We start from the raw sequence: 23,623 nt of genomic DNA, 5'->3' as shown, positions 1-23,623 counted from the left end.
AATTGTATTGTTTTTGGGGTGTTGAGGTTTATAAGTTCTTTTTATATTTTGGATACTAACCCTTTATCAGATATGTTATTTGCAGACTCTTAACTCTGAAACAAACTGAGGATTGCTGGAGGGGAAGGGGTAGGGAATGGGGTAACTGGGTGATAAGCATTAAAGAGGGCACTTGATGTAATGAGTATTGGGTGTTATATGCAACTAACGAATCACTAAACTCTACCTCTGAAACTTAAAAAAAAAAAAATCAAGGTGAAAACCAAGCATGGCAGTTAATAGAGGGGAAATAATACTCTGGGAATGGATTAGAAATCTTTCCAAACCTCATTCCCAAAGCATGGCCATTACTTGGCCTGTCTGGGCATTCCCTGGAATATCTCAATCATAAGGCTATCTTTATTTTACCGGACTCACAGCTCACCCAGTGCAAAAAGCCTTTACCATGGGGCACTTATTAATATTATAGGAAATTGATTAGCTCTGTGGCCATATGATGCAGAGCATAACAGCAGGGCAGATAATAGGCTAACCAAGAAGCTTCAAGGGAAAATCTGAGGAATGAGATGTCTACAGGGGCTGTGAAAAGTTCTGTCATGTTGCTGGGAATCTAGAAAGTCATGTGCATATGTAGGGAAGTGTGCATGCGTGGGTTGTGCATGTGCCCAGGAAAGACCTAAAAAGGCTGACCTTGAGGCTCTTCACAGCAGGGAATGAAGGGGAAGGCAGAGTTATCATCTGCCTGACATTGGGAGAGGTGGGCCCCAGCACAAACACACACACAAACCCTTGGCAAAGACTGGGAAATCTGTGGAAAGCTGTCCCCAGTTACTAGCTGACAACTAAGCTCAATGAGCAGAGATTTCAGAGACCACATTACACAATTAGGTCAGAAAATATACCAAATAAACAAACAACACAAATTAACACAACAAATCCTGGAAAGGGAAGATAATCTGGTTTCCAGAATCCTTTTAAAAGTCTGGTTTCAATACTAAGTAATGAGACATGGAAAGAAACAAGAAATTATGGTTTACAGGCAGGGAAATAAACACATAACAGAGACTGTCCCTGAAAAGCCCACATACTAGTCTTCTAGACAGGCTTTGAAGTCTATTTTAAATATGTTCAAAAAACTAAACAAGAGTTAAGCATGTTTCAAGAACTAAAGAAAAGTTTAAGAAAGGTGTCTTACCAAATAGAAAATATCAATTAGAAAAAAAATACAAAAAATTAAACTGTTGTTTAAAATTATAACTGAAGTGAAAAATTCACTAAGGCAATATCAGATTTAAGCACGCAGACAAAAGGCCAGCAAACTTGAAGGTAGATCAATGAACCTTTATCTGCACTGGGGAAAGGAATGAAAAGAGTCAAGAAAAATGAACAGAACTAAAGGGGACCTATAGGACACCATCACGTGTCAAAATACACATAACAGGAATCCTGGCAATAGAGGAGAAAGGGAAAAAGAATATTTGAAGAAATTATGGCCAAAATTGTCCTTATTTTCATGAAAAACATTAATATATACATTCAAGAATCTTCACAAACTACAAATAGAACCAACTCAGAGAGCCATCTCTAGGCACATCAAAATCAAACTTCTGAAAATGAAAGAAAAAGAAAATCTAAAAAGTAGCAGGAGAGAAGCAACCCATTACTTAACAGATGGTGAATAAGACCTAATTTCTCAGGGCACCTGGTGGTGCAATCTGTTGAGCTCCAAATCTTGGTTTTGGCTCGGGTTGTGGTCTCAGAGTTGTGAGATCAAACCACACCTTGGGCTCTGTGCTCAGCAGGGAGTTTCCCGGAGATTCTTCTCTCTCCCTTTGCCCTTCCCCCTATACCTCTCTTAAAAAGGAGGTGGGGGAGCAGTATTGTATACCAACAAGTTAAATAACCCAGATGAAATGGATAAATTCATGGGAAGACATGGACTCTTAAAACTGAGTCAATAAGAAACAAATTTTGAACAGACCTATAGCAAGTAATCAATAATTATAAAGCTTCCCACAAAGAAAACCCAGGAACAGAAAGTTTCACTGTTTCATTCTACCAGATGTCAGAAGTAACATTAATCCTTCACAAAGTCTTTCAAAAGATAGAAGAGGTGAGAACCCTTTCCAACACATCCTAAGAGGCCATTATTACCCTGATACCAAAACTAAACAAAGATATCACAAGAAAACTACAAACCAATATCCATTATGAATATGGTGTTTTAAAAATTCTCAAAAACTTACTAGCATAATGAAGCTAGTACCAAAACAATGAGAATACAGGCCACATACTAGGAGGAAATATTTGCAAAAGACATATCTGATAAAAGACTGTTACCCAAAATGGGCAAATGACCAGAACAGACAATTCAACAAATAAGATATACAAATAGTAAGTAAACATATGAAAAGATGCTCCATATCATATAGAGATCTCCATATCATTAAGAACTGCAAATTAGAGGCACCTGGGTGCCTCAGTGGTTGAACATCTGCCTTTGGCTCTGATTGTGATCCCGGGGTCCGAGTCCCATATCTAGCTCCCTACAGGGAGCCTGCTTCTCCCTCTGCCTATGTCTCTACCTCTCTATGTGTGTCTCTCATGAATAAATAAATAAAACCTTTTTTTTTAAGAGCTGCAAATTAAAGCAACAATGAGAAACCACACATCTATTAGAATGGTGAAAATCCAAAACACTGTCAACATCAAATGCTTGAGGATGTAGAGCAAGACAAAAGCTCATTTATTTCTTACAAGAAGTCAACATGGTGGAGCCACTTTGGCAGAAAGTTTAGAACTTTCTTACAAAATCACATATACTCTTACTATTCAATTCAGCAACTGTGCTCCTGTTTTGGTATCTACCCAAAGGAGCGGAATGCTTGTGTCCACACAACACGCGCAGATGGATGTTTATAGCGGCTTTGTTCCATAATTGCAAGAACTTGGAAGAAACCAAGATATCCTTCAGTAGGTGATTGGATAAATAAACCTTAGTACATGCAGGCAATGGAATATTACTAAGTGCTATAAAGAAATGAGCTTGTCCACTTCTGAGCTACATATCCCTGGCATCTGAGATGTTGGTCGGCAGGTGTCATGGATTAGGTAAGGCAGTTCATTGAGCCAAGTCAGCAGTTTGTGAAGGACTCAGTTTGGTTAAAAGATGCACTAAACCTGATAGAAAAGAATTCCAGAATATTGCCATGGCAACAGCATTAGAATTTGCTATAATTGGATTCATTGGCCTTTTTTGTGAAATTGATCCATATTGCTATTAATAACACCATTGTGGGTGACTGAATGCTTTTTTATTTTTAAAAAGATTTATTTATTCATTTTAGAGAGAGAGAGAGCATGTGCAGAGAGGAGGAGAAGGAGAGAGAGAGAGAAACTCAAGTTGACTCCTCACTGAGCTCAGAGCCCAATGGGAGTTCAATCTCAAGATCCTGAGATCAGGACCTGAGCCTAAACCAAGAGTTGTTCACTCAACCAACTGTGCCATCCAGGGACTGCTGAATATTTTTTTAGAAGAATTTTTTATCTTGGGAATTGGTGAACAAATGAGGATTTGAGAAGCTCATGGAGTAAAAAAGTGTCTATATGCTTTGTGTTTTTCTTTTTTTTTAAATAATTTTTTTTTTAATTTTTATTTATTTATGATGGTCACAGAGAGAGAGAGAGAGAGAGAGGCAGAGACACAGGCAGAGGGAGAAGCAGGCTCCATGCACCGGGAGCCCGACGTGGGATTCGATCCCGGGTCTCCAGGATCGCGCCCTGGGCCAAAGGCAGGCGCCAAACTGCTGCGCCACCCAGGGATCCCCTTTGTGTTTTTCTTTTGTTCCAGCATGTTTTGTATTTCTATACCGAAACAATTTCAAAATAAAAAAATAAAAATAAATGAGCTATCAAGCCACAAAAAGACATAAAGGAACCTTAAACGCATAATACTAAGTGAAAGAAACCAATTTGAAAAGGCTACATACTATGCAATTTCAACTCCATGACATCCTCCAAAAGTTCAAACTATGGAGATAGTAAAAAGTTTGGTGTTTGCCAGGGATTAGGGGAAAGGTTATGAACAAGATGAGCACAGGGGTTTTCTAGGGCAGTGAAACTATTAGATATAATACTCTAATGGTGAGTATACATGTTATCATGCATTTGTCAAAATCCATGGAATGTACAACACTGAGAGTAAACCTCAATGCAGACTATGGACTTTGAATAATAATGAAGTGTTACTGTTGGTTCATTGATTCTAATAAATGTACCACTCTGGAGCAGGATGTTGATGGTAGAGGAAGCTTGTGTGATTTGAGGACAGCATGTATATGGGAACTCTGTATTTTCTCCTTAATTTTATTGTGAATGTAAAACTGCTCTAAAAAATATAGGATGTTTTTGTAAAAAAGCATTATACATAATGACTAAATGAGATGTATCTGAGGAATGCAAAGTGGGTTCAACATAAGAAAATCAAGCAATGTAATATACCGTGTTAAGGCAAATTCCACATGCTAACCTCAACAGACACAGAAAATTTTTTTTGACAAATCCAAAATCCTTACAGGATAAAAATATTCAAAAAAAATAAGATTAGAAGGGAACTTCTTCAACTTAATAAAGACATCTATGAAGAAGACTGAAAGTTTTCTCCCTAATACCAGGAACAGGACAACCATGTCTGGTTTCTCCACTTCTACTCAGTATTTTACTGGAGGTTCTAGCCAGGGCAATTAGACAACAAGAAGAAATGAAAGGCATCTAGATTAAAAGATAGATGTAAAACTATCTGAATTTATGGAGGACATGATTTTGTATACAAAAACCACCAAGGAATCCACAGGAAAATGGTAAAAACTAATAAGTGAATCCAGCAATGTTGCACTAAAAACTACAAAACATCATTGAAAGAAATTAAAGAAGATCTAAATAAGAAGAAAGATATCCTATCTTCATGGATTAGAAGACTTAATATCTTTAAGATGGTAATACTCCCCAAATTATGTACAGATTCACTACAATTCTTACACAATCTAGTTCACTTTTTTGTAGAAATTAACAAGCTGATCCTAAAATTAATATAAAAAGGCAAAGGACCCAGAATAGCCAAAATAATCTTGAAGAGTAAGGACAAAATTAGAAGATCCCCATTTCCTGATTTCAAAATTTACTACAAAGCTGCAGTAATCAAGACTGGGTGATACTGGCATAAGGATAAACAAACTAGTGGGATAGAATTGATAGTCCAGAAAAAACCTCCATATATTATGGTCAACTGATTTTTGACAAGGTTCCCAAGACAATGCAAGAAGGAAAAAAAACTTCTTTCAACAGATACTGTTGAGACAACTGTATACCCAGTTGTCTAATGAAGCTGGACCTCTGTCTCACACCACGTCAGAATATGAACTTGAAATGGATCAAGGACTTAAAGTGTAAGTGTTAACCTTATGAAACTCTTACAAGAAAATGTAAGTCTTTATGGTGTCTTGGATTAGTCAGTGGTTTCTTAGATATGATGCCTATAGCAAAAGCAACCAAAGGAAAAAATAAATTGGACTTAATAAAATGAAATTTGTGCTTCAAAGAACACTGCCAAGAAAGTGAAAAAGATAACTCCCAGAATAGGAGAAAATACTTCCAAATCATATATTTGATAAGAATGTAGCATCCAGAACACATAAAGAAGTCTTTCAAGTCAATAATAAAGACAAATAGCCCAATAGATAATGGGGAAAGGACTTGAACAGGCATTTCTCCAAAGAAGTCATACAAATGGCCTATAAGCACAAAAAAATATGCTCAACAGTATTAGTTATCAGGGAAATACAAATCAAATCATCTTATAGTTACTAGGGTAACAAAAAAGATGGCCACATGTTGGCAAGGATATGGGGAAATCTGCTGGGAATATAAGCCGGTACAGCTACTTTGGACAACAATGTGGCAGCAACTCAAAGAGTTAAACATGGTTACCATGTGGCCAGGCAATTCCACCCCTACATATATACCCAAGATAATTGAAAACATAATTTCACACAAAAACTTATACACAAATGTTCATAGCACTATTTAATAGAGCCAAAAAGTGGAACCAACCTAAATGTCCATCACCTGAACAGCCCTGGTAGTGCAGCAGTTTAGCACCGCCTGCAAGCCCAGAGTGTGATCCTGGAGACCCAGGATTAAGTCCCAGGTCAGGCTGCCTGCATGGAGCGTGCTTCTCCCTCTGCCTGTGTCTCTGCCTCTCTCTCTCTCTTTCTGTGTCTCTCATGAATAAATAAATAAAATCTTAAAAAAACATGTCCATCACCTAATGAATGGATAAACAAAATGAGGTATGCTCATATGATGGATATCATTTATCCATAAGAAGGGAATGAGGCCCTGATGTAATGATATGGATGAACCTTGAAAACATGCTAAGTGAAAGAAGTCAGATGCAAATGTCACATACCATATGATTTTTTTTTTAATGTGAAATGTCAGACTAGGCAAATTCATAAGAGATAGAAAGTGGATTAGTGGTTGTCCAGAGTTGGGAGAAGACAGGAATGGGGAGTGACTGCTAATGGGGAGGAGGTCTTTTTGGAGGGTGATGAAAATATATTCTGGTTTAGATAGTGGAGATGGTTGCAATCTTGTGAATATTTAAAAATCTTGTCAATATACCAAACATCACCTAAGAGTACACTTGAAAAGGGGAATTTTATGGTATGTGAATTATATTTCAATTTAGAAAACAAAACAAAAACTTTGGCCATACTTTTTTAGGTCTATCCCTGAACTCTGATCTGTTCCGTTGATTTTTGCATCTATTTGCCTGCTATTACCACACTGTCTTGATGGCTGCAGCCATATACAACTCCTTACAATTGAGAAGGGTGGCTCCTCCCTCCTGCTTTATTCTTCCTTTTCAACACTTTTGAAAATAGCTATTCTAGGTGTGCCTGGCTGGCTTAGTTGGAAGGGCATGTGACTCTTGATCTCAGGTTTGTGAGTTTGAGTCCTGCATTGGGTGTAGACATTATTTTAAATAAATAAATAAACTTTAAACAATAGCCTTCTCATATCTTTTTTTTTTTTTAAAGATTTTATTTATTTACTCATGAGAGACACACAGAGAAAGGCAGAGACACTGGCAGAGGAAGAAGTAGGCTCCATACAGGGAGCCCAATGTGGGACTTGATCCCAGCAATCCAGGATCATGCCCTGGGCCAAAGGCAGATGCTCAATCGCTGAGCCACCCAGGAATTCCTGCATTCCCATATCAACCTTATCATCAGCTTGTCTACCTCTAAACATTCTTGGGGGTACCTGGTTGATAGTTTTGCTCAGTTCTTCTACGTCTGCTGATTTTCTGTCTGGTGGTTCTATTAATTACTATGAGAAAAAAGTGTTAAAGCTTCCAACTATAGTTGAAGATATGTCTATTTTTCTTTTCAGTTCTGTCAATTTTATTCCTTAGTGCATACACATTTTAAATTACATCTTCTTAATGAATTGACCCTTTTTAATCATGATAATGCTTCTCTTTGACACTGGCTGCTTTCTTTGTTCTGAAGTCTATTTTGCCTGATTTTAATATCACCACTTTGGCTGTCTTGGATTAATGTTTTTATGTATATATATATATTTTTGTTTGTTTGTTTTGTTTTGTTTTTTAAAGATTTTATTTATTTATTCATGAGAGATACACAGAGAGAGAGAGGCAGAGACATGGGCAGAGAAGAAGCAGGCTCCATGCAGGGAGCCTGACTTGGGACTCGGTCCCCGGTCTCCAGGATCATGCCCTGAGTCGAAGGCAGGCGCTAAAATGCTGAGTCACCCAAGGATCCCCTATGTATATATTTTAAAGGACACTTTAAAATTTTAGAATAGTTTTAGATTTATAGAAAAACTGCAAAGATAATATGAAGTTTGCATATTACCATTTTATATTAATATGGTACATCTATCACAAATAATAAACAATATTGATACACTGCCCATATTTTATTCAGATTTCCTTAGTTTTATCCTAACGTGTTTTTTCTCTTCCAAGTTTTCATCCAAGATACAAGTTACTTTTAGTTGTTACATCTCCTTAGGTTCTTCTTGGCTATGACAGTTTACCTTGCTTTTGATGACCTGGACTGTTTCGAGGAGTGTTACTCAAGCATTTTTGTAGATTGCCCCAAATTGGGATTTGCCTGATGTTTTCCTCATGGTTAGATGGAGGTTATGAGATTGGGGGTGGGGGTCGACCATGGAGGTAAAGTTCTATTCTCTCCATGTATCAGTGATATGTACCATCAGTGTGACTTATCACTGGTGATGTTGACCTTGGTTTCCTGGCTGAGATGGTCTCCTGTCCTCTTATTCCCTTTCCATACTGTCCTCTGACATTAAGACACAATGTACCAGCCACACTAAGGACTGCAAAGTCAGGCTGCACCTCCTGAGATCAGAGCGTCGACATAAATTACTTGGAATTCTCCTGCACAAGATACTTCCCATTATCCCCCATCTGTTTTTTTATTCAATCATTTATTTATATTACTATGGACCCATGGACATTTACTTGGGGCTATAATCCAATACTACATTATTTATTTTGTTGGTCGAATAAGGTACAGCTTTGGCCATTGGGAGCTCTTTCGGTTGGCTCCTTGCACTTTTTTCCCCCAAAGATTTTATTTATTTAGCACAAGCAAGGGGAGGGCCAGAGGGAGAGGCAGGCTCCCCGCTGAGCAGGGGATGGCGATGAGGATGGCGATGAGGATGGCGATGAGGAAGACGATGATAACGACCTGGAACTCAATCCCAGCACCCTGAGATCATAATCTGAGCCAAAGGCAGTCACGTAACCAACAGAAACACCCAGGTGTCCTGCATTTTTTGAAAACAATTGTTTACGTTTCATTTTCAATATTATCTGTGACTCCCTTGAGAACCACTGTAAACAAAGCTATAAGTTTTGCTTTCAAATATCAAACAATTTTTAAAGTCCAAGTGGAAAAGAAGCAGCTATCATATTCACCAAATATTAACCTATTCTACTCCTCTTTTTCACTTCCAACATTCCCTGTTTTCTTCTGTTATCATTTGTCTTCTGTCTCAAGGACTTCCTTTAGCAATTCCTCTAGTTGAGGTCTGCTAACAACAAAATCTCTGTTTTCCTTCTTTTGAGAAGTCTTCATTTCCCTTTTATTCTGAAGGATTTTCTCATTGAATACAGAATTTTTCTCTTAGTACCTGAACAATGTGATGCCACTTCTCTGGCCTCTCTCTGTGTGTCTCTCATGAATAAATAAATAAATAAACTCTAAAAAAAAAAAAAAAAAACCAGATATGGGAAGGCAAAGAAGCTAGAATAGCTATTTTTTAAAGTTTATTTATTTATTTAAAAATAAAGTCTACACCCAATGCAGGGCTCAAACTCACAAACCTGAGATCAAGAGCTACGTGCCCTGGGCAGCCCCGGTGGCGCAGCGGTTTAGCGCCGCCTGCAGCCCAGGGCGTGATTCTGGAGACACTGGATCGAGTCCCACGTCACGCATCTCTGTATGATGCCTGCTTCTCTCTCTGCCTGTGTCTCTGCCTCTCCTTCTCCCTCTCTGTCTCTATGAATAAATAAAATCTTTTTTTTTTTTTTTTTTTTTTAAATTTATGATAGGCACACAGTGAGAGAGAGAGGCAGAGACACAGGCAGAGGGAGAAGCAGGCTCCATGCACCGGGAGCCCGACATGGGATTCGATCCCGGGTCTCCAGGATCGCGCCCTGGGCCAAAGGCAGGCGCCAAACCGCTGCGCCACCCAGGGATCCCGAATAAATAAAATCTTAAAAAAAAAAAAAAAAAAAGAGTCACATGCCCTTCCGACTAAGCCAGCCAGGCACACCTAGAATAGCTATTTTCAAAAGTGTTGAAAAGGAAGAATAAAGCAGGAGGGAGGAGCCACCCTTCTCAATTGTAAGGAGTTGTATATGGCTGCAGCCATCAAGACAGTGTGGTAATAGCAGGCAAATAGATGCAAAAATCAACGGAACAGATCAGAGTTCAGGGATAGACCTAAAAAAGTATGGCCAAGTTTTTGTTTTGTTTTCTAAATTGAAATATAATTCACATACCATAAAATTCCCCTTTTCAAGTGTACTCTTAGGTGATGTTTGGTATATTGACAAGATTTTTAAATATTCACAAGATTGCAACCATCTCCACTATCTAAACCAGAATATATTTTCATCACCCTCCAAAAAGACCTCCTCCCCATTAGCAGTCACTCCCCATTCCTGTCTTCTCCCAACTCTGGACAACCACTAATCCACTTTCTATCTCTTATGAATTTGCCTAGTCTGACATTTCACATTAAAAAAAAAATCATATGGTATGTGACATTTGCATCTGACTTCTTTCACTTAGCATGTTTTCAAGGTTCATCCATATCATTACATCAGGGCCTCATTCCCTTCTTATGGATAAATGATATAAATGAGAAATCACAGAGACTAGAGATGTGCTCTGGGTGCTCTGGGTGGGCAATGTAACATTTCTCTATGGATGCTTTCCAGGGTTCTTCTTTTCCCTTTAGTGTCCAAAAATTTGATTATGATGCTTCTGGGCATGGATTTCTTTGAATTTATTCTGGTTGGGCTCACTCGGCTTCTTAAATCTGTACATTATCTTTCCCCCCAAATTTGTGAAGCCTTCTGTCATTATTTATTGTAATTTTTTTCAGCCCTGTGCTCTTTCTCCTCCTAAAAGTTAGAAGCACTATTATTGTCTTACAGCTCCCTCATACTCAGTTCATAGATTTTTAATTAAAAAGTTTTCATTGTGGAGAAAAAAAACAAATACACAATTTACCATCTGGATGATTTCTTTTTTCTTTTCTTTCTTTTTTTTTTTTTTTTTGAACCATTTTTAAGTGTACAATTCGGTAGTGTTAAGTGTATTTATATCATTAGGAATCAATGTCCAGAAATTTTCATTTGGCAAAATTGAAACTCTATACCCATTAAACAATAACTGCCTATTTCCCATCCCACTCCCTCCCAGCTCCTGGCACTGACCATTCCACTTTCTATAGCTAAGATTTTGACTATTCTAAGTGGAATCCACAGTATTTGTCTTTTCATAACTGGCTTATTTCACTTAGCATACTGTCTTCAAGGTCTAGCCATGGTGTAACATGTGTCAGAGTTTCCTTCTTTTTAAAGGACAAATAATATTCTACTGTACATATATACCGCATTTTAAAATCCATTAATCTGTTCATGGACACTTGGGTTGCTTCCTCCTCTTGGCCATTGTGAATAATGCTGATATAAAAATAGATGTACAAATATCTCTTCAAGATCTCACTTTCATTCTTTGGGATATATACCCAAAAGTAGAATTGCTAGATCATATGGCAATTCTACTTTTAATCTTTTGAGGAACCACCAAGCTATTTTCCACAGTGGGCACACCATTTTACATTCTTTTGTGTCTAGCTTCTTTGTTCCACATTGGGCTTGTGATTCATCCATGTTGTTGCCAGGGGTGATGCTTTGTTTATTCTCATTACTGTGTAGTACTCCATTTGTCAAATATTTCACAATTTATTTATCCATTCTACTGTAGACATTTGGGTTGTTTCCAGGTTTGGGCTATTAAAGACTGCTACTATGGATCTGTGCTGCATGTCTATAGTGAACATATATATGTACTTCAGCCAAGTTAAATTCCTAGGAGTAGAATTACTAGATTATTTATATGTATGTGCATTCTCTCTCTCATCTATCTATAAATATGTAAAATCTCCACATGATTTTGAAAAGATAATATCAAACAGTTTTCAAAGTGGTTGTATGAACTTGCTCTCCTATCAGCAGCGTATAAGAATTCTGGCTACTTTACATCTTTGCCAGCATTTGGTATTGTCTATCTTTTTAATTTAAATGATTCTGGTGGTTACAGTAAAATTATGATTTTCTTTTTAAGATTTTATTTATTTAGAGAGAGGGCCTGAGTAGGGGTAGGGAGAGGGGCAAGCAGACTCATTGTCACAATGACAATGTTGGGCTCAATCCCATGTCCTGAGCTGAAATTAAGGGCCAGATGCTCTACCTACTGGGCCACCAATGTGCCCCAGTAAAATTAATGGTTTTAATTTGAAATTTCCTGATGACTAGTGAAGTTAGTACAGACCTTGTCAAACATATATTGGCTATATGGGTATTGCCTTTTGTGAAGTGCCTACTGCAGGTTTTGCCCATTTTTCCAGTAAGGTTGTCTGCTTCTTTATAAGTTCTAGATAGGAGCCTTAGTATAATAAATATATTATATATGTATGTATTTTAGTATCTTCTCCCTTTCTGTGGCTTTCCTTTTCATTCTCTCGTGGTGTCTTTTGAAGAACAGATGTTCTTACTCTTGGTAAAGTCCAATTTCTCATTTTATGTGCTTTCAATTTCCCTTTTAGTACTTTCCATAACCTCTTTAAGAAAAATCTTACCTAACTCAAAGTCATAAAGATATTGGGTTTTTTTCTAAAACTTCATTGCTTACCTTCCATACTTAGTTTTTCAGTCCATCTGGAATCAGTTATTGTGTGTGTTGTGAGGTTTGGCTCAATACACATTTTTTTCCTAATACAACTTTTCAAATGACTATTTTTTGAAGACCATTCTTTTCCCATGGCACATTGTATTTATTCTCACCATTTGTAATAGCTATAAAGCCTTCCATTCTAAGGTACTCCCATAACTTATCTACCCATTCTTACATGGGATTTTTGGGTTATTTTCTGACCTCTGCTATCATCAAACAGGGTAAACATCTTGGTATGGATATCAAGGCATTCTTCTGCAATTTTTAAAACAAAAGTGGAACTTCTGAGCCAGAAAATATTTACTTTTTGGGTTTTTGTTGTTGTTGTTTTTAAATATTTTATTTATTTATTCATGAGAGACACACACACAAAGAGAGAGGCAGAGACATAGTCAGAGAGAGAAGCAGGCTCCATGGAAGGAGCCGGATGTGGGACTCTATCCTGGGACTCCAGGATCACGCTCTGGGCTGAAGGCAGATACTCAACTGCTGAGCCACCCAGGCATCTCAATATTTGCCTTTTTGAAAAAAAAAATAAATGACATGGTTCAAAAATCAGAGAATGCAAAAGGGCCAGTAAAAAATTTACCTCCTACCCTGTACCCAATCCTTCTAGGCCCTCCACCAGGTGATTGCAATCATGAAAACTGGAGTATCTTTGCAGATATCTTGTAATGGATGAATAGGCATTATTTAGACTTTTTCTTCTTTTCTTTACACAGGTAGGGGCACACCGTATGCTCTGTTCTGCATCTTGCCTTTTTAACTAAACAATATATCTTAGAAGTCTTATTACTGCACATAAAAAAAGCATCCTCATTAATTTTTAAAGCCATATATTCCATTGGATGGGTATACCACCATTTAGGCAGTCTTCTGCTGATGGACATCTGTGGTGTTTCCAATTTTTTGCCTTCGACACAAGGCTGCAATAAGTAACTTTGCGTATGTCATCTCAGGTGTGTGCAGTGTATCTGTTGGGGGAATTTCTACAAGTAGACTTGCTGAGTCCAAGGGGATATGCATCTGTAACTTGATCAGCATTTCCAAGTCACACTCCTCTACCAGCAATGTATAAAAGCTCATGTTTTCCCATAGCCTGGTTAATAGACTTGGAGCTAGGATCTTTAGTCATTTGTTAGGTGGAAAATTGGAGATTATGTTGCATTTATGTTGTGTGTGAGATTGAGCATCTTTTCAGGGGTTTAAGACCAACTTGTTTTTTTTTGTCAACATCCTTCGATGGTATGCACTTCCTTAGAATCACTCATGCAAATTCCTCCAAATGTTTCCTCATGAGAAGCCTTAGACCTGGGACTTTCCGATCAGAGTTTGAACTTTTTAAAAGATGTCTCTCTCTACGTGTGGCCAACTAACCTTCCAGAAGGGAGGTCCCACTAACGCTTCTTTCACAACTTGGCCCTGGACCGGGCTCCCAGCATCACTGGCTGCAGAGTGTCCTTGGAACTGGCAAGGCCAGCTCCAGGTGGAGAGCCTGGCCTGCAGTACAGAGCCGGCCCCGCCTCTCCGGGAGGCTCCGCCCCGTCGTCAGGAGGCCCCGCCCCAGAGGTGCAGCCCCGCCCACTTACGATGTCCTCCGATTGCGATCGCGCGGCCCCGCTCGGCACAACTGGCCGCGAAGCCCCGCCCCGGGCTGCGCGGCCCCGCCCCCGCTGCGTGTCCCGCGCCACTGGTCACGTGACGTCTGGGAGGTGCGAGGAGGGGTCCCCGGGCGCCATTGCTCCTCCGCGCCTGCGCCGGCGCCCTCCGCACACGATGGCTGCCCCCGAGTGAGGTGCGCTGCAGCCTGGTCTGGGCGGGGGGGGGGGGGGGGCCCGCGAAGGCGCCAACGAGGCGCGGCCGCTGCCCCCAGCTGCTGTCTGCTCCCCGGCCGGGGCCGGGAGGCAGCCCGTTGCTAGGCAGCCGCGTGGCGGGGGGGCGGGGCCTGCGGGCCGCGGGCATGGACCAGTACTGCATCCTGGGCCGCATCGGGGAGGGCGCGCACGGCATCGTCTTCAAGGCCAAGCACGTGGAGGTGAGCTGGGCCGCTTCCGGCAGCTGCAGGCCCGGAGACCCCGCCCCGCCCCCGCTTTCCGAGAGCGTCTGCTCCGCTGCTCCCTCCTCCCGCCCCGCTTCCGGCTCTGCGCCCACCACTTTGGCCCCTTGAGTGGGTGCCGGCCCGGGCGCGGTCGGCCGCCCAGCCACCCACGAGGGCCCCGGGGAGTCCAAGCCTCGGAGCTGTTAGCGCTGCGCTGCCATCAGCTGGGGCCCGGGCTGGACCTCACGTCCCTCCCGGACCGGGCGACGGGACCCGCCCCGTCGGCGCACCCCCTTCTCCAGCCGGGGATGGACTGCAGTGTCCCGTTCTGTCCCGCACAGACCGGGGAGATCGTGGCCCTCAAGAAGGTGGCCCTGCGGCGGCTGGAGGATGGCATCCCCAACCAGGCCCTGCGGGAGATCAAGGCGCTTCAGGAGATCGAGGACAATCAGCACGTGAGTGGCGCTGGGCTCCGCCTGTGCCGCTGCCTCCCTCCCAGTCTTGTCCACCTCATCCCCCCACTTAATGTCATTCCGCGTTCATTTCTTTAGTCACTGACTTCTTTATATAAAACATTTGGTAATTTGTAATGATAATAACAGCCTCTGTTGAGCTTCTGTTCTGCAGGCTGGGTTACCTGTGTTAGGTTGGGTGTCATTCTGAGCTCTCTGCTCTCCGAAAGGCCCATCTCAGGATCTCGCATTCTCAGGCCAGGGGAGGAGGCTCATCCACCTGTTGTGGACGCGCAGTGGTCGGTGGAGGCTTTGGCCCGGTTCCGCTGGAGGAGTCCAGGTGTTCTAGCCTGGGGTCCGCCCATAGGCCCTACCTCCTGCTGGGCATGGGCCCCCTTTGGGCTCCTGGGGGAGATGCACAGCGATGGCAGGGCCCATGTGGCCTGGTTGTGCTGTGATGGGGCTGGAGGCATTGTGGGCACGGAGAAGGGACTCATACACCCCCAGCCTCATTACTCTTCCTGGGGCTTTTTCTTGTTCCTGGGGAGTGACAACCCTGTCCTGCTCCTACTTGTTTGTTATCCTCTGGAGATGTCCATGATGTATATATCATATATGACAAAAGCATGTTGTAAAATTTTTTATAAAACACATCTAAAAGTATGTTCTTCTAGTTTTGTATAAAAATGTGTATATAGATCTGAATAGGTGTTCGTATCTGCTGTATCTGTTGTGAAGTGGGATAGAAAGTACTTCTAAGGTGGATTGTAGGCGATAGGATTTTTCTGTTTTTTTTTTTTTTCTTTATAATTTATTATCTGGATGTATGTGTGCAATCTGCGGAATGATTGTGTGCTACTTTCAAAGCGTGACAACCAGCAGTAAGGCTATTTGCATTTTATTGAGGAAAGTTCCAGGGCTTGTAGACCACACATGTGGGAGGGGTGGAGGGTCCGTCAGAAGGCTGTGACATGGGCTCCTAGCTTGCATCAGCAGCCCTGCAGGTTCTACCGTAAAACTGCCCACAGTTGAGCCCTGGTCACCAGAGCTGCCTCCTCACTGTGCCGCCCTCCCCACTGTCAGTGTTGGTGGAATCCATCCCTGCATGGAAAGAGAACCCCAGCCCCTCTCTTCATTCATTCCACATAACTTGTGGAATGGCCCCTGTGATGAGCACCGTCCGGGCCATAGCACAGAGCAGAGCAGATGTCCTTCCCCTAAAGGACCCTACGTGTTCTTGTCCCTCCAGCCTCCTGTTCCCACCTCAGGCTTTGTGCTTGTCTCTCTGGCCTCTGCTCTGACCCCACCCCTTCTATTCTCTCTCTGCCCTCAGAACCAGGATAGACTGGGTGGGGAGGGGAGGGCACTTTGCTTGCTTACATGTCAGCTGTCTGTGTCCCTGTGCTGTGAGCTCCTTCTGGCCCTCAGGACCTGCCAGGCCTGGCTCCTACTCCCCGCTGTGCCACCTGGTCCCTGCCACCCGTGGGCCCTCAGGATGTATATGGGATGTGGCTCCTGGATGGCCCTAGGTAGAGGAAACCGCAGGAGCCCTGTGCCGTACGCGCGCGCGTGTGTGTGTGTGTGTGTGTCTGTGCATGTGCATGTATTAGAGAGACAGACACCCTGGGTGATTTTCCAGTCCCTGGCCTGGGGAGCACCGGACACTGCCCTGGTGCCCTTCCTACAGCCTCCTCCTCTGAGTGAGTGCAGCATTGGGTGGGGACCTGCTTTCTCTCCAGAGAGGGGAGCACCTAGGGAGCCCTGAACTCCCTTCTGACCTCATATCTCACATCACTTCACCTGCTGTGTCCTGTGTCAGGGCTGGGGGGTCCCCGAGAGGGTCCGGCCCATGTGGGTCCGGGGCTGACAAGATGCCTGGCTTGCAGGTGGTGCAGCTGAAGGCTGTGTTCCCTCACGGCGCGGGCTTTGTGCTGGCCTTCGAGTTCATGCTGTCGGATCTGGCTGAGGTGGTGCGCCATGCCCAGAGGCCACTGGTCCAGGCGCAGGTCAAGAGCTACCTGCAGATGCTGCTCAAGGGTGTCGCATTCTGTCATGCCAACAACATCGTGCATCGGGTCAGTCTCCGTGCCTGCTGCGGTGGGACCTGCAGGCCCAGCCCTTGAAGAAGACATGGTTGGAGGGGGTTGGGGGGACAGGACCTGTGGGTTGGCCGAGTAAGTGGTCGTGGAGAGGGTCGGGGCCTGGGCTGACCCGTGCTTAGCCTGCCAGGCCCTCCTGCCCCAAGGCCCTCTGGGGGATCTGGAGGAACTGATGCCTCCGTTGGTGTGCTCAGGACCTGAAACCAGCCAACCTGCTCATCAGTGCCTCAGGCCAGCTCAAGATAGCGGACTTCGGCCTGGCCCGGGTCTTTTCCCCAGATGGCAGCCGTCTCTACACGCACCAGGTGGCCACCAGGTAGGGAGGGCCGATTCCCAGGCAGGACATGGCAATGGACGGGCTCCGGCCTCCTCACTGGAGATGAGAGGCTTCTGGACCTTCAGTTCAGACCTTGCTAATCAGGCTGTAGTGGGGCTGGGTGACTGTTCCAGACAGCCTCTGGCAGGCCAGCGCTTGGTTGTAACTGCCTGCCTTCCTCCTCACAGGTGGTATCGAGCCCCTGAGCTACTGTATGGCGCCCGCCAGTATGACCAGGGTGTCGACCTATGGTGAGCTGGGTGGGGGTCAAGTGTGATCAGATGGGAAGCTCCTGGGCTGGGGTCGGGGGGTGGTCTGAGGCTCAAGGCCTGTGGATCCTCTACGCAGGTGACAGGGATGGCTATCCCAGGACGGGAGCTGTCCAGAGGCCTGACCTTTATTCGGGGGCGGAGCTTGAGATTTAGCAGGTCTTTGAGAAGTGTGCCTCAGAAGGTGAGGCGGCAGCTCTGTGTTCCAGAAATTGAGGCTCTGGGGAGTCTCAGAACTGTCGAGGGTGTTGCTGTGTGTTCTAGGCTTGAGAGTGAGCTCATCGGGACGGGGATGTGTTTTGTGTTCTAGACTTGTGGTGTGTGTTTATTATAAGTCTGTTTCTAGACATGAAGCATCTGTGCTGTTTTGTGGTTCCTTGGCCCTAGGATGGGATGTGGGTGCTGTGTGTCATGGTGTGAGGTGACTGAGCTGGCGTGGGCGGGCCCGTGTCCGGGTGTGTGGTGACCGAGCTGGCGTGGGCGGGCCCGTGTCTGGGTGTGTGGTGACCAAGCTGGTGTGGGGAGGCCCGTGTCCTGGTGTGCAGTGACCGAGCTCCTGAGTCTTTATCCACAGGGCTGTGGGCTGCATCCTGGGGGAATTGCTGAACGGGTCGCCTCTGTTTCCTGGGGAGAATGATATCGAACAGCTCTGCTGCGTGCTTCGGATCTTGGGCACCCCTAGCCCTCAAGTCTGGCCGGTTTGCAGGAGTTCCTGGTGGGGAAGGGTGGGGGCAGGTGTCCTCCCTTCCCCTGACAGCCAGGACTGCCCGTCCCCATGCCTCCTTGGCCCCACATACCCCTGGCCTGTTCCTGTGTCCCCAGCACACTCGCACTTCTCACACCGGCGTTGGCGCAGGGGCCTGAGTCCAGGAGGGGGTGTGGGACCTCAGGAATCGTGGGTGAGGGTGGGCAGGCGGCTGCCATAAGCTGGTGATGGTGGTTCTAGGAGATCACGGAGCTGCCCGATTACAACAAGATATCCTTCAAGGAGCAGGCGCCTGTGCCCCTGGAGGAGGTGCTGCCTGATGCGTCTCCCCAGGCCTTGGACTTGCTGGGGCGGTTCCTTCTCTACCCCCCACACCTGCGCATTTCTGCCTCCCAGGTACTGGTACTTGCTTCCCCCGAGCCTCCTCACTTGGGGCCCTGGAAGCCAAGGGGGGAGGCCCCTTAGGACCATGGGGTCATGGGCAGGCCAGGGGCACTGCCCACCTTGCAGAAGAGCACATTGGGTTACCAGTGACTGGCTTCCTTATCCCTTCAACTGCTGCTGCTCCACCTCTGTATACACCTGTGTCGTCTTGAGGCCTTGGGCAGAGGATTGGGCTTGACTTTGGGGAGCCGAGATGTAAGCACCAGAGGTGTTTTTCAAAGAGAAATGATGAGCAGAGGTCTGGCAGGGGACCTGGAAGGGTAGGTTGTGTGGCAGGGAAGGAGGGGAAGATCATGGGCTGACAGCCAGTAGTGCAGGGGGCCTCGCTCTCCGGTGTACCCATGTTCCCACCCCGCCCTCAGCACCCGCATAGCCAGGGTATGTTCTGTCGTCATCAGTCCCTCTAATGTGGCTGGAGGCTGTCTTAAGTGCTTCCTTCAGTGAGCCCAGCACCCCCTCCACCCCGCATGGCCTGCTGCCCGTTCAGGGTGCCCTCCGCCTGGCGGGCTGCACATACCCCCTGTGCGGTTCTCCTGGGGGCACCCTCTCAGCAGAGGCCCAGGTTCTAGGGGTCCGCAGGGGTCACACACTTCTGTGGCCCTGCCACCTCCTGCCCCATGCTCATTCATTCCCCTGGGCTTCAGGCCCTCCATGTCCTTGGGCCTTGAGCACAGCTCTGCAGGCTGGCAGCCTTCCTGGTGTCCCACACCCTCAGCTGTCCCCGCTGCCGCAGCACTAGTCACGTGACACACCCTGTCTCTTTCCTCTTCATCTTGTTGGTCACCCGCACCTGGGACCCGCAGAAGACTTGAGGGCAGCTCTTTGTTTGCCAGCCTCTGGAACATGCTCAGATGCTGAGCACTAGAGGGCTGTGGGCCAGCTGAGCAGACGTGCACATGTGGGAACAAGCATCTGCTGGAGGCTTAGCTCACCCCTCAAAGGGAAGTGAGCCAGGGCTGGGACGGGGAGGTGACTGATTGCCTTCTGCTGTCTCTTGCTTGCTGCTGCCAGGCCCTCCTGCACCAGTACTTCTTCACAGCTCCCCTGCCTGCCCACCCCTCGGAGCTGCCGATTCCCCAGCGCCCAGGGGGACCTGCCCCCAAAGCCCACTCAGGGCCGCCCCACGTCCATGACTTCCGTGTGGACCGGCCTCTCGAAGAGTCGCTGTTGAACCCGGAGCTGATTCGGCCCTTCATTCCAGAGGGCTGAGACTCCGGGGCCCCCAGGTTTCTCAGTCTACCTAGCTTGACTCAACCTCCCATGGCCTCCACCCAGCCACGCTAGGTCTGCTCCATGTCCGGTCCGGCTTCAGCAGAGCAGACCCATAGCCTGCACCATCGGCCTCCCCTGTGGGTGCTACGGACTCAGCCATTGGACAGAGACTGTACCTGCCACAGTACTGGTTCCCCAGGCCCTGCCTCCGGGGTCAGGGCCCGTCCTGCTGGAGCCATCAGAGGAACACAGCCTGTAAGATGTCCTCATACTGAAATGAGTGGGAGGGCAGGTTTGTTTTGTTTCTGTTTTCAGAGGCATTAAAAGCTAGTTCAGTTTTGAGATTTGTTATGAAAAGTCCGGGCAGTTTTGCCTAGTGTCTGCCCCTCTTCTGTTCCTGTTGTGGGATGTGGCCACAGTGGCCTGGAATCCTGGCTGTTATTCTCCTTGGTCACCTGGAAAGTGGCCCTGCTCAGGGCTATTCTGGTCCTGGGGGCTTCATGCAGTGGCACGTGCTCAAGTTTGGAGGCGAGGGGACAGAAGTCAAGCCCAGGGATGGTTCAGGTTGGGGGACTGATCAGGTTTGAGCCAGTTTACAAACATCTCTACCCTGAGGATGAGGGTGAACCAGGACCAGAGGTGCCACCTGCTTAGATACAGAGCTTTCTTGCTCTGTGTCTAAGCTCTCTATCTAAGCAGCTCCTGTGTTAATTCAGTAACTCCAAATACAAGCCCAGTCAGCCCTGTTTGTTGTCTTATAAGATCAGATCAGCTGTTTCTACAATATTTACGGAAATAGAAGGGTTAGGAGAGGGCACAGAAGAGAAAAAAGAGGGAAAGACTCCATTAGACTTCAGGCTTCCTATAGGGCTTAATCAACGATCGGGAGATTGGGACGGTGCCGCCTTGGGTCAAGAAGAGCTGACAACAGCAGGGCAACGTAGCCATCTTATTCCTAAACCTCTTTTTGGTTTTTCACGTGGGTGGCTGAGGACTGAGGGCGGGTGACTGGCCATCCAAGCCCATGGGTAAAGGCACGACCCGGCGGCCTCCGCTGCAACCTTCGGGGGTTGCGAGCCCGGGTCTCCAGCCGCAGCTTCCGTCCGCTCCGTGGATTCCAGCCTGTCCTCCCCCCCCCCCCCCCCCCCCCCCCCCCGACCACTGCAGTACCAGGAGTTGGGAGTGTGAAGGCTGCGGTGCCAGGGTCAGGGAAGGAAGATCGGGGTCTCCGGTAGGGTGGATGGCAGGTGACAGCGGGCCTGAGGTTAGATGCGGGGCGAGGTTGATGCGGAGGGGCGGGGGCAGGACCAAACCTGGTGAGAGAGCCAAGTCACCGGCCCGGGGCAGGGCGAGGGCCGAGGTTGGCGGCCAGGCGCAAGTGAAGATAGGGGAGAAGCGGGCGGACCGACCACTGCCTAGGGCCGAGAGCTGCCTGGAAGTGGACCGGCCCGCAGGAGCAGGAGTCTTGCGGGAGGCGGAGAAGCAGTCCGCCGGCCGGGGGCGGGGCGGGGCGGGGTTTGGTCGGCCCGGCGGACGTGCGGTAGGATGGGCGGGACTTGCCTGAGTGGCGGAGGCACGGCGGGATGGGCGGTGCTGAGGCTGGGGGGACGGAAGTGCGGTGGGGTGGGCGGGGTTTGGACGAGCGGAGCGGAAGTGCAGCGGGATGGGCGGGACCTGCCTGAGTGGCGGAGGCACGGCGGGATGGGCGGTGCTGAGGCTGGGGGGACGGAAGTGCGGTGGGGTGGGCGGGGTTTGGACGAGCGGAGCGGAAGTGCAGCGGGATGGGCGGGACCTGCCTGAGTGGCGGAGGCACGGCGGGATGGGCGGGGTTGGTCAGCCGGACGGAAGTGCGCTCGGATAGGCGGGGTTTGGGTGAGTGGCGGAAGCGCGGCGGAGTGGGCGGGGCTTGGCCGAGTGGAGCGGCGGTACCGTCGGGTGGGCGGGGCTTGGCCGGGTGGAGCGGCAGCGCGTAGAGGGCGTGGCGGGAAAGGCTGGGCGGCCGGGAAGATGGAGCCGCAGCTTGGGCTCCACGAGCTGCTGCACGTTTTCTCCTTTTTGGAGGCCCGGGACCTGCTCCGCGCTGCCCAGGTGGACAAGGTAGCGCGCTGTGTCCCGCGCGGAGGCAGTGCTTTACAGTCGCTGCGTGTTCACGGCCGGCCCTTCCTCGGGCCTCAGTTTCCCCCCGGGAGGCGGCGATGGCAGTGCCTCCTTGCCCGGTTCGCGGACAGCGAGCGCCCGGCCTCGGCCTCGGGCTTGGGCGCGGGGACCAGCTGGGGGAACGCGTCCCCTGCTGCTGCTCCTCCTCCTGGAACGTCCTGGAGTCTCCGCCGCGGGGCCCGCGAGCGACCCCGGCAGTGTCCGCAGGGTCCAGTCAGGACGCCCACAGCGGGGGTCGGGCCCCGGCGGGCTAACGAGCGCGTGAGGTTCGGTCGGCGGCCTGCGGAGGTGTCCCCGGGGCTCTGCGCACGTGCGGGGAGCGGGGGTCGCGGCTGGGGCCCAGCGCTGCCCGGAGGACTGCTGGCGGACTGCTGGCCGACGGAGGGCTCTGACCCCCGCGGGAGGGGGCTGGGCCGGGAGCCCCCCCCCCGTAGGAAGCCGCGGCACAGCCGGGGTCCGTTTGCGGCGTGCGCCCCTGCGGTGGGCTCCGCGGTGACAGGGGCGGTGCCCCGAGAGCCCCCGCCCCGCCCCGCCCCGCCCCGCCCCGCCGGCGTCCTGGGCTTGCCCTCAGGAACTCACACGTTTTCACGGCCTTTACGGAAAGGTCCCTACGCAGGTTTTTACTTGAGTTCTCTGACCCGTTTAGTGTGTCACGTGAAACGCCGGGCTTCCATCCCCTCCACTGGGGAGGGCCCTGCGTGTTCCCGAGGGTCCCCACCGGCTGGGGTTGGATCTGGCTGCTCGCACCGCTGCGGGCTGCCTGGGGCGGCGGGGGGCGGGGAGCGGCGAGCTCCGCGGGGAGTGTTCCCTAGCTGGGGAAGAGGTCTCAGTTGGGTTTCGAACCGGGAGCTACAGAGAAGGAAACGTGTTGAACTTCTTGCCTGACTTGGCTTGATTTTTGCAAAATAGACATTTCACATTCCTGCTAAAGATACTGAGGACCTTTGACCCAGCCAGTGAGCAAGGGCTGTGGAAGTGAAGTGGAAGTGGGGCCTGGGCTCAGGGGAGGGGGCTTCCTTTCACCGTGTTTCAGGGATGAGGCCTTCCGTGGGGCGGGACCGCGGACAACCGCGCAGTGGTTCCCATCGAAGCTTCAGAATCCAGGCTGGAGAGGCCAGGGAGCACCAGGACGGGGCTGCGGTCCCCCCCCCCCTCCCCCCCCGGGACCGACCGGAGCCTCTCCGCAGTGCAGGCGGCGGGGGGGGGGGCAGTTAACGGAGCAGGGCTGACAGCGCCCCATCGCCCCCCAGGCCATGCGCGATTCTACCCTTGGGCATCTCCGTGTCCTCCAGGCCCGAGCCTTCGCCTCCTCCCTGCAGCAGTCTCTCTGGGGCCTGTTGCTCTGC

General features: G+C 48.0%; 2 protein-coding genes and 1 pseudogene across 13 annotated transcripts in view; all 3 read left to right on the top strand.

Annotated features, from left to right (window-relative positions):
- The first annotated feature begins 3,102 nt into the window (after window positions 1-3,102).
- LOC112908637 (protein transport protein Sec61 subunit gamma-like) lies at window positions 3,103-3,306 on the top strand (annotated as a pseudogene).
- An 11,053-nt stretch (window positions 3,307-14,359) lies between these two features.
- On the top strand, window positions 14,360-20,462 carry CDK20 (cyclin dependent kinase 20). 2 transcript variants are annotated; one of them, XM_025984143.2, is made up of 8 exons: window positions 14,360-14,619; window positions 14,964-15,077; window positions 16,961-17,149; window positions 17,368-17,489; window positions 17,678-17,740; window positions 18,333-18,456; window positions 18,705-18,860; window positions 19,920-20,462. In XM_025984143.2, the coding sequence occupies exons 1-8, from the start codon at window positions 14,545-14,547 to the stop codon at window positions 20,115-20,117; spliced, it is 1,041 nt and encodes a 346-aa protein (XP_025839928.2). In that variant the 5' UTR covers window positions 14,360-14,544; the 3' UTR covers window positions 20,118-20,462. The 2 variants fall into 2 exon arrangements, with proteins under 2 accessions (XP_025839928.2, XP_025839929.2); XM_025984144.2 differs by having other exon boundaries at window positions 18,333-18,473.
- Window positions 19,920-23,623, top strand: part of LOC112908646 (F-box/WD repeat-containing protein 12-like) — a 33,345-nt gene continuing 29,641 nt past the window's right edge. For 4 of the 11 annotated variants that reach the window (XM_072760953.1, XM_072760912.1, XM_072760932.1 and 1 more), the window contains exon 1: window positions 20,325-20,412. Coding sequence is in view for 2 of the 11 variants with exons in the window: in XM_072760877.1 (XP_072616978.1) it covers window positions 20,202-20,375 (174 nt within the window). In the remaining 9 variants the exon portion in view is untranslated. Of the gene's footprint in view, window positions 20,413-22,026; window positions 22,218-22,973; window positions 23,234-23,623 lie in introns of those variants that run through there. The other 7 variants (XM_072760877.1, XM_072760941.1, XM_072760922.1 and 4 more) reach the window with 5 other exon arrangements.

This window comes from Vulpes vulpes, chromosome 1 (assembly GCF_048418805.1).
Source record: "Vulpes vulpes isolate BD-2025 chromosome 1, VulVul3, whole genome shotgun sequence".
Classification (NCBI taxonomy): domain Eukaryota; kingdom Metazoa; phylum Chordata; class Mammalia; order Carnivora; family Canidae; genus Vulpes; species Vulpes vulpes.
The sequence above is the reverse complement of the archived record's forward strand: the minus strand, read 5'-3'. Positions and strand labels throughout refer to the sequence as shown.

What these genes read in the sequence shown, in the direction of transcription:
- CDK20 (XM_025984143.2), top strand. Translation starts at nt 14,545, where the DNA reads ATGGACCAGTACTGCATCCTGGGCCGCATCGGGGAGGGCGCGCACGGC. An exon ending in AGATCGAGGACAATCAGCAC is followed by an intron (nt 15,078 to 16,960) that starts GTGAGTGGCGCT and finishes CCTGGCTTGCAG; the next exon opens with GTGGTGCAGCTGAAGGCTGT. An exon ending in ACGCACCAGGTGGCCACCAG is followed by an intron (nt 17,490 to 17,677) that starts GTAGGGAGGGCC and finishes TCCTCCTCACAG; the next exon opens with GTGGTATCGAGCCCCTGAGC.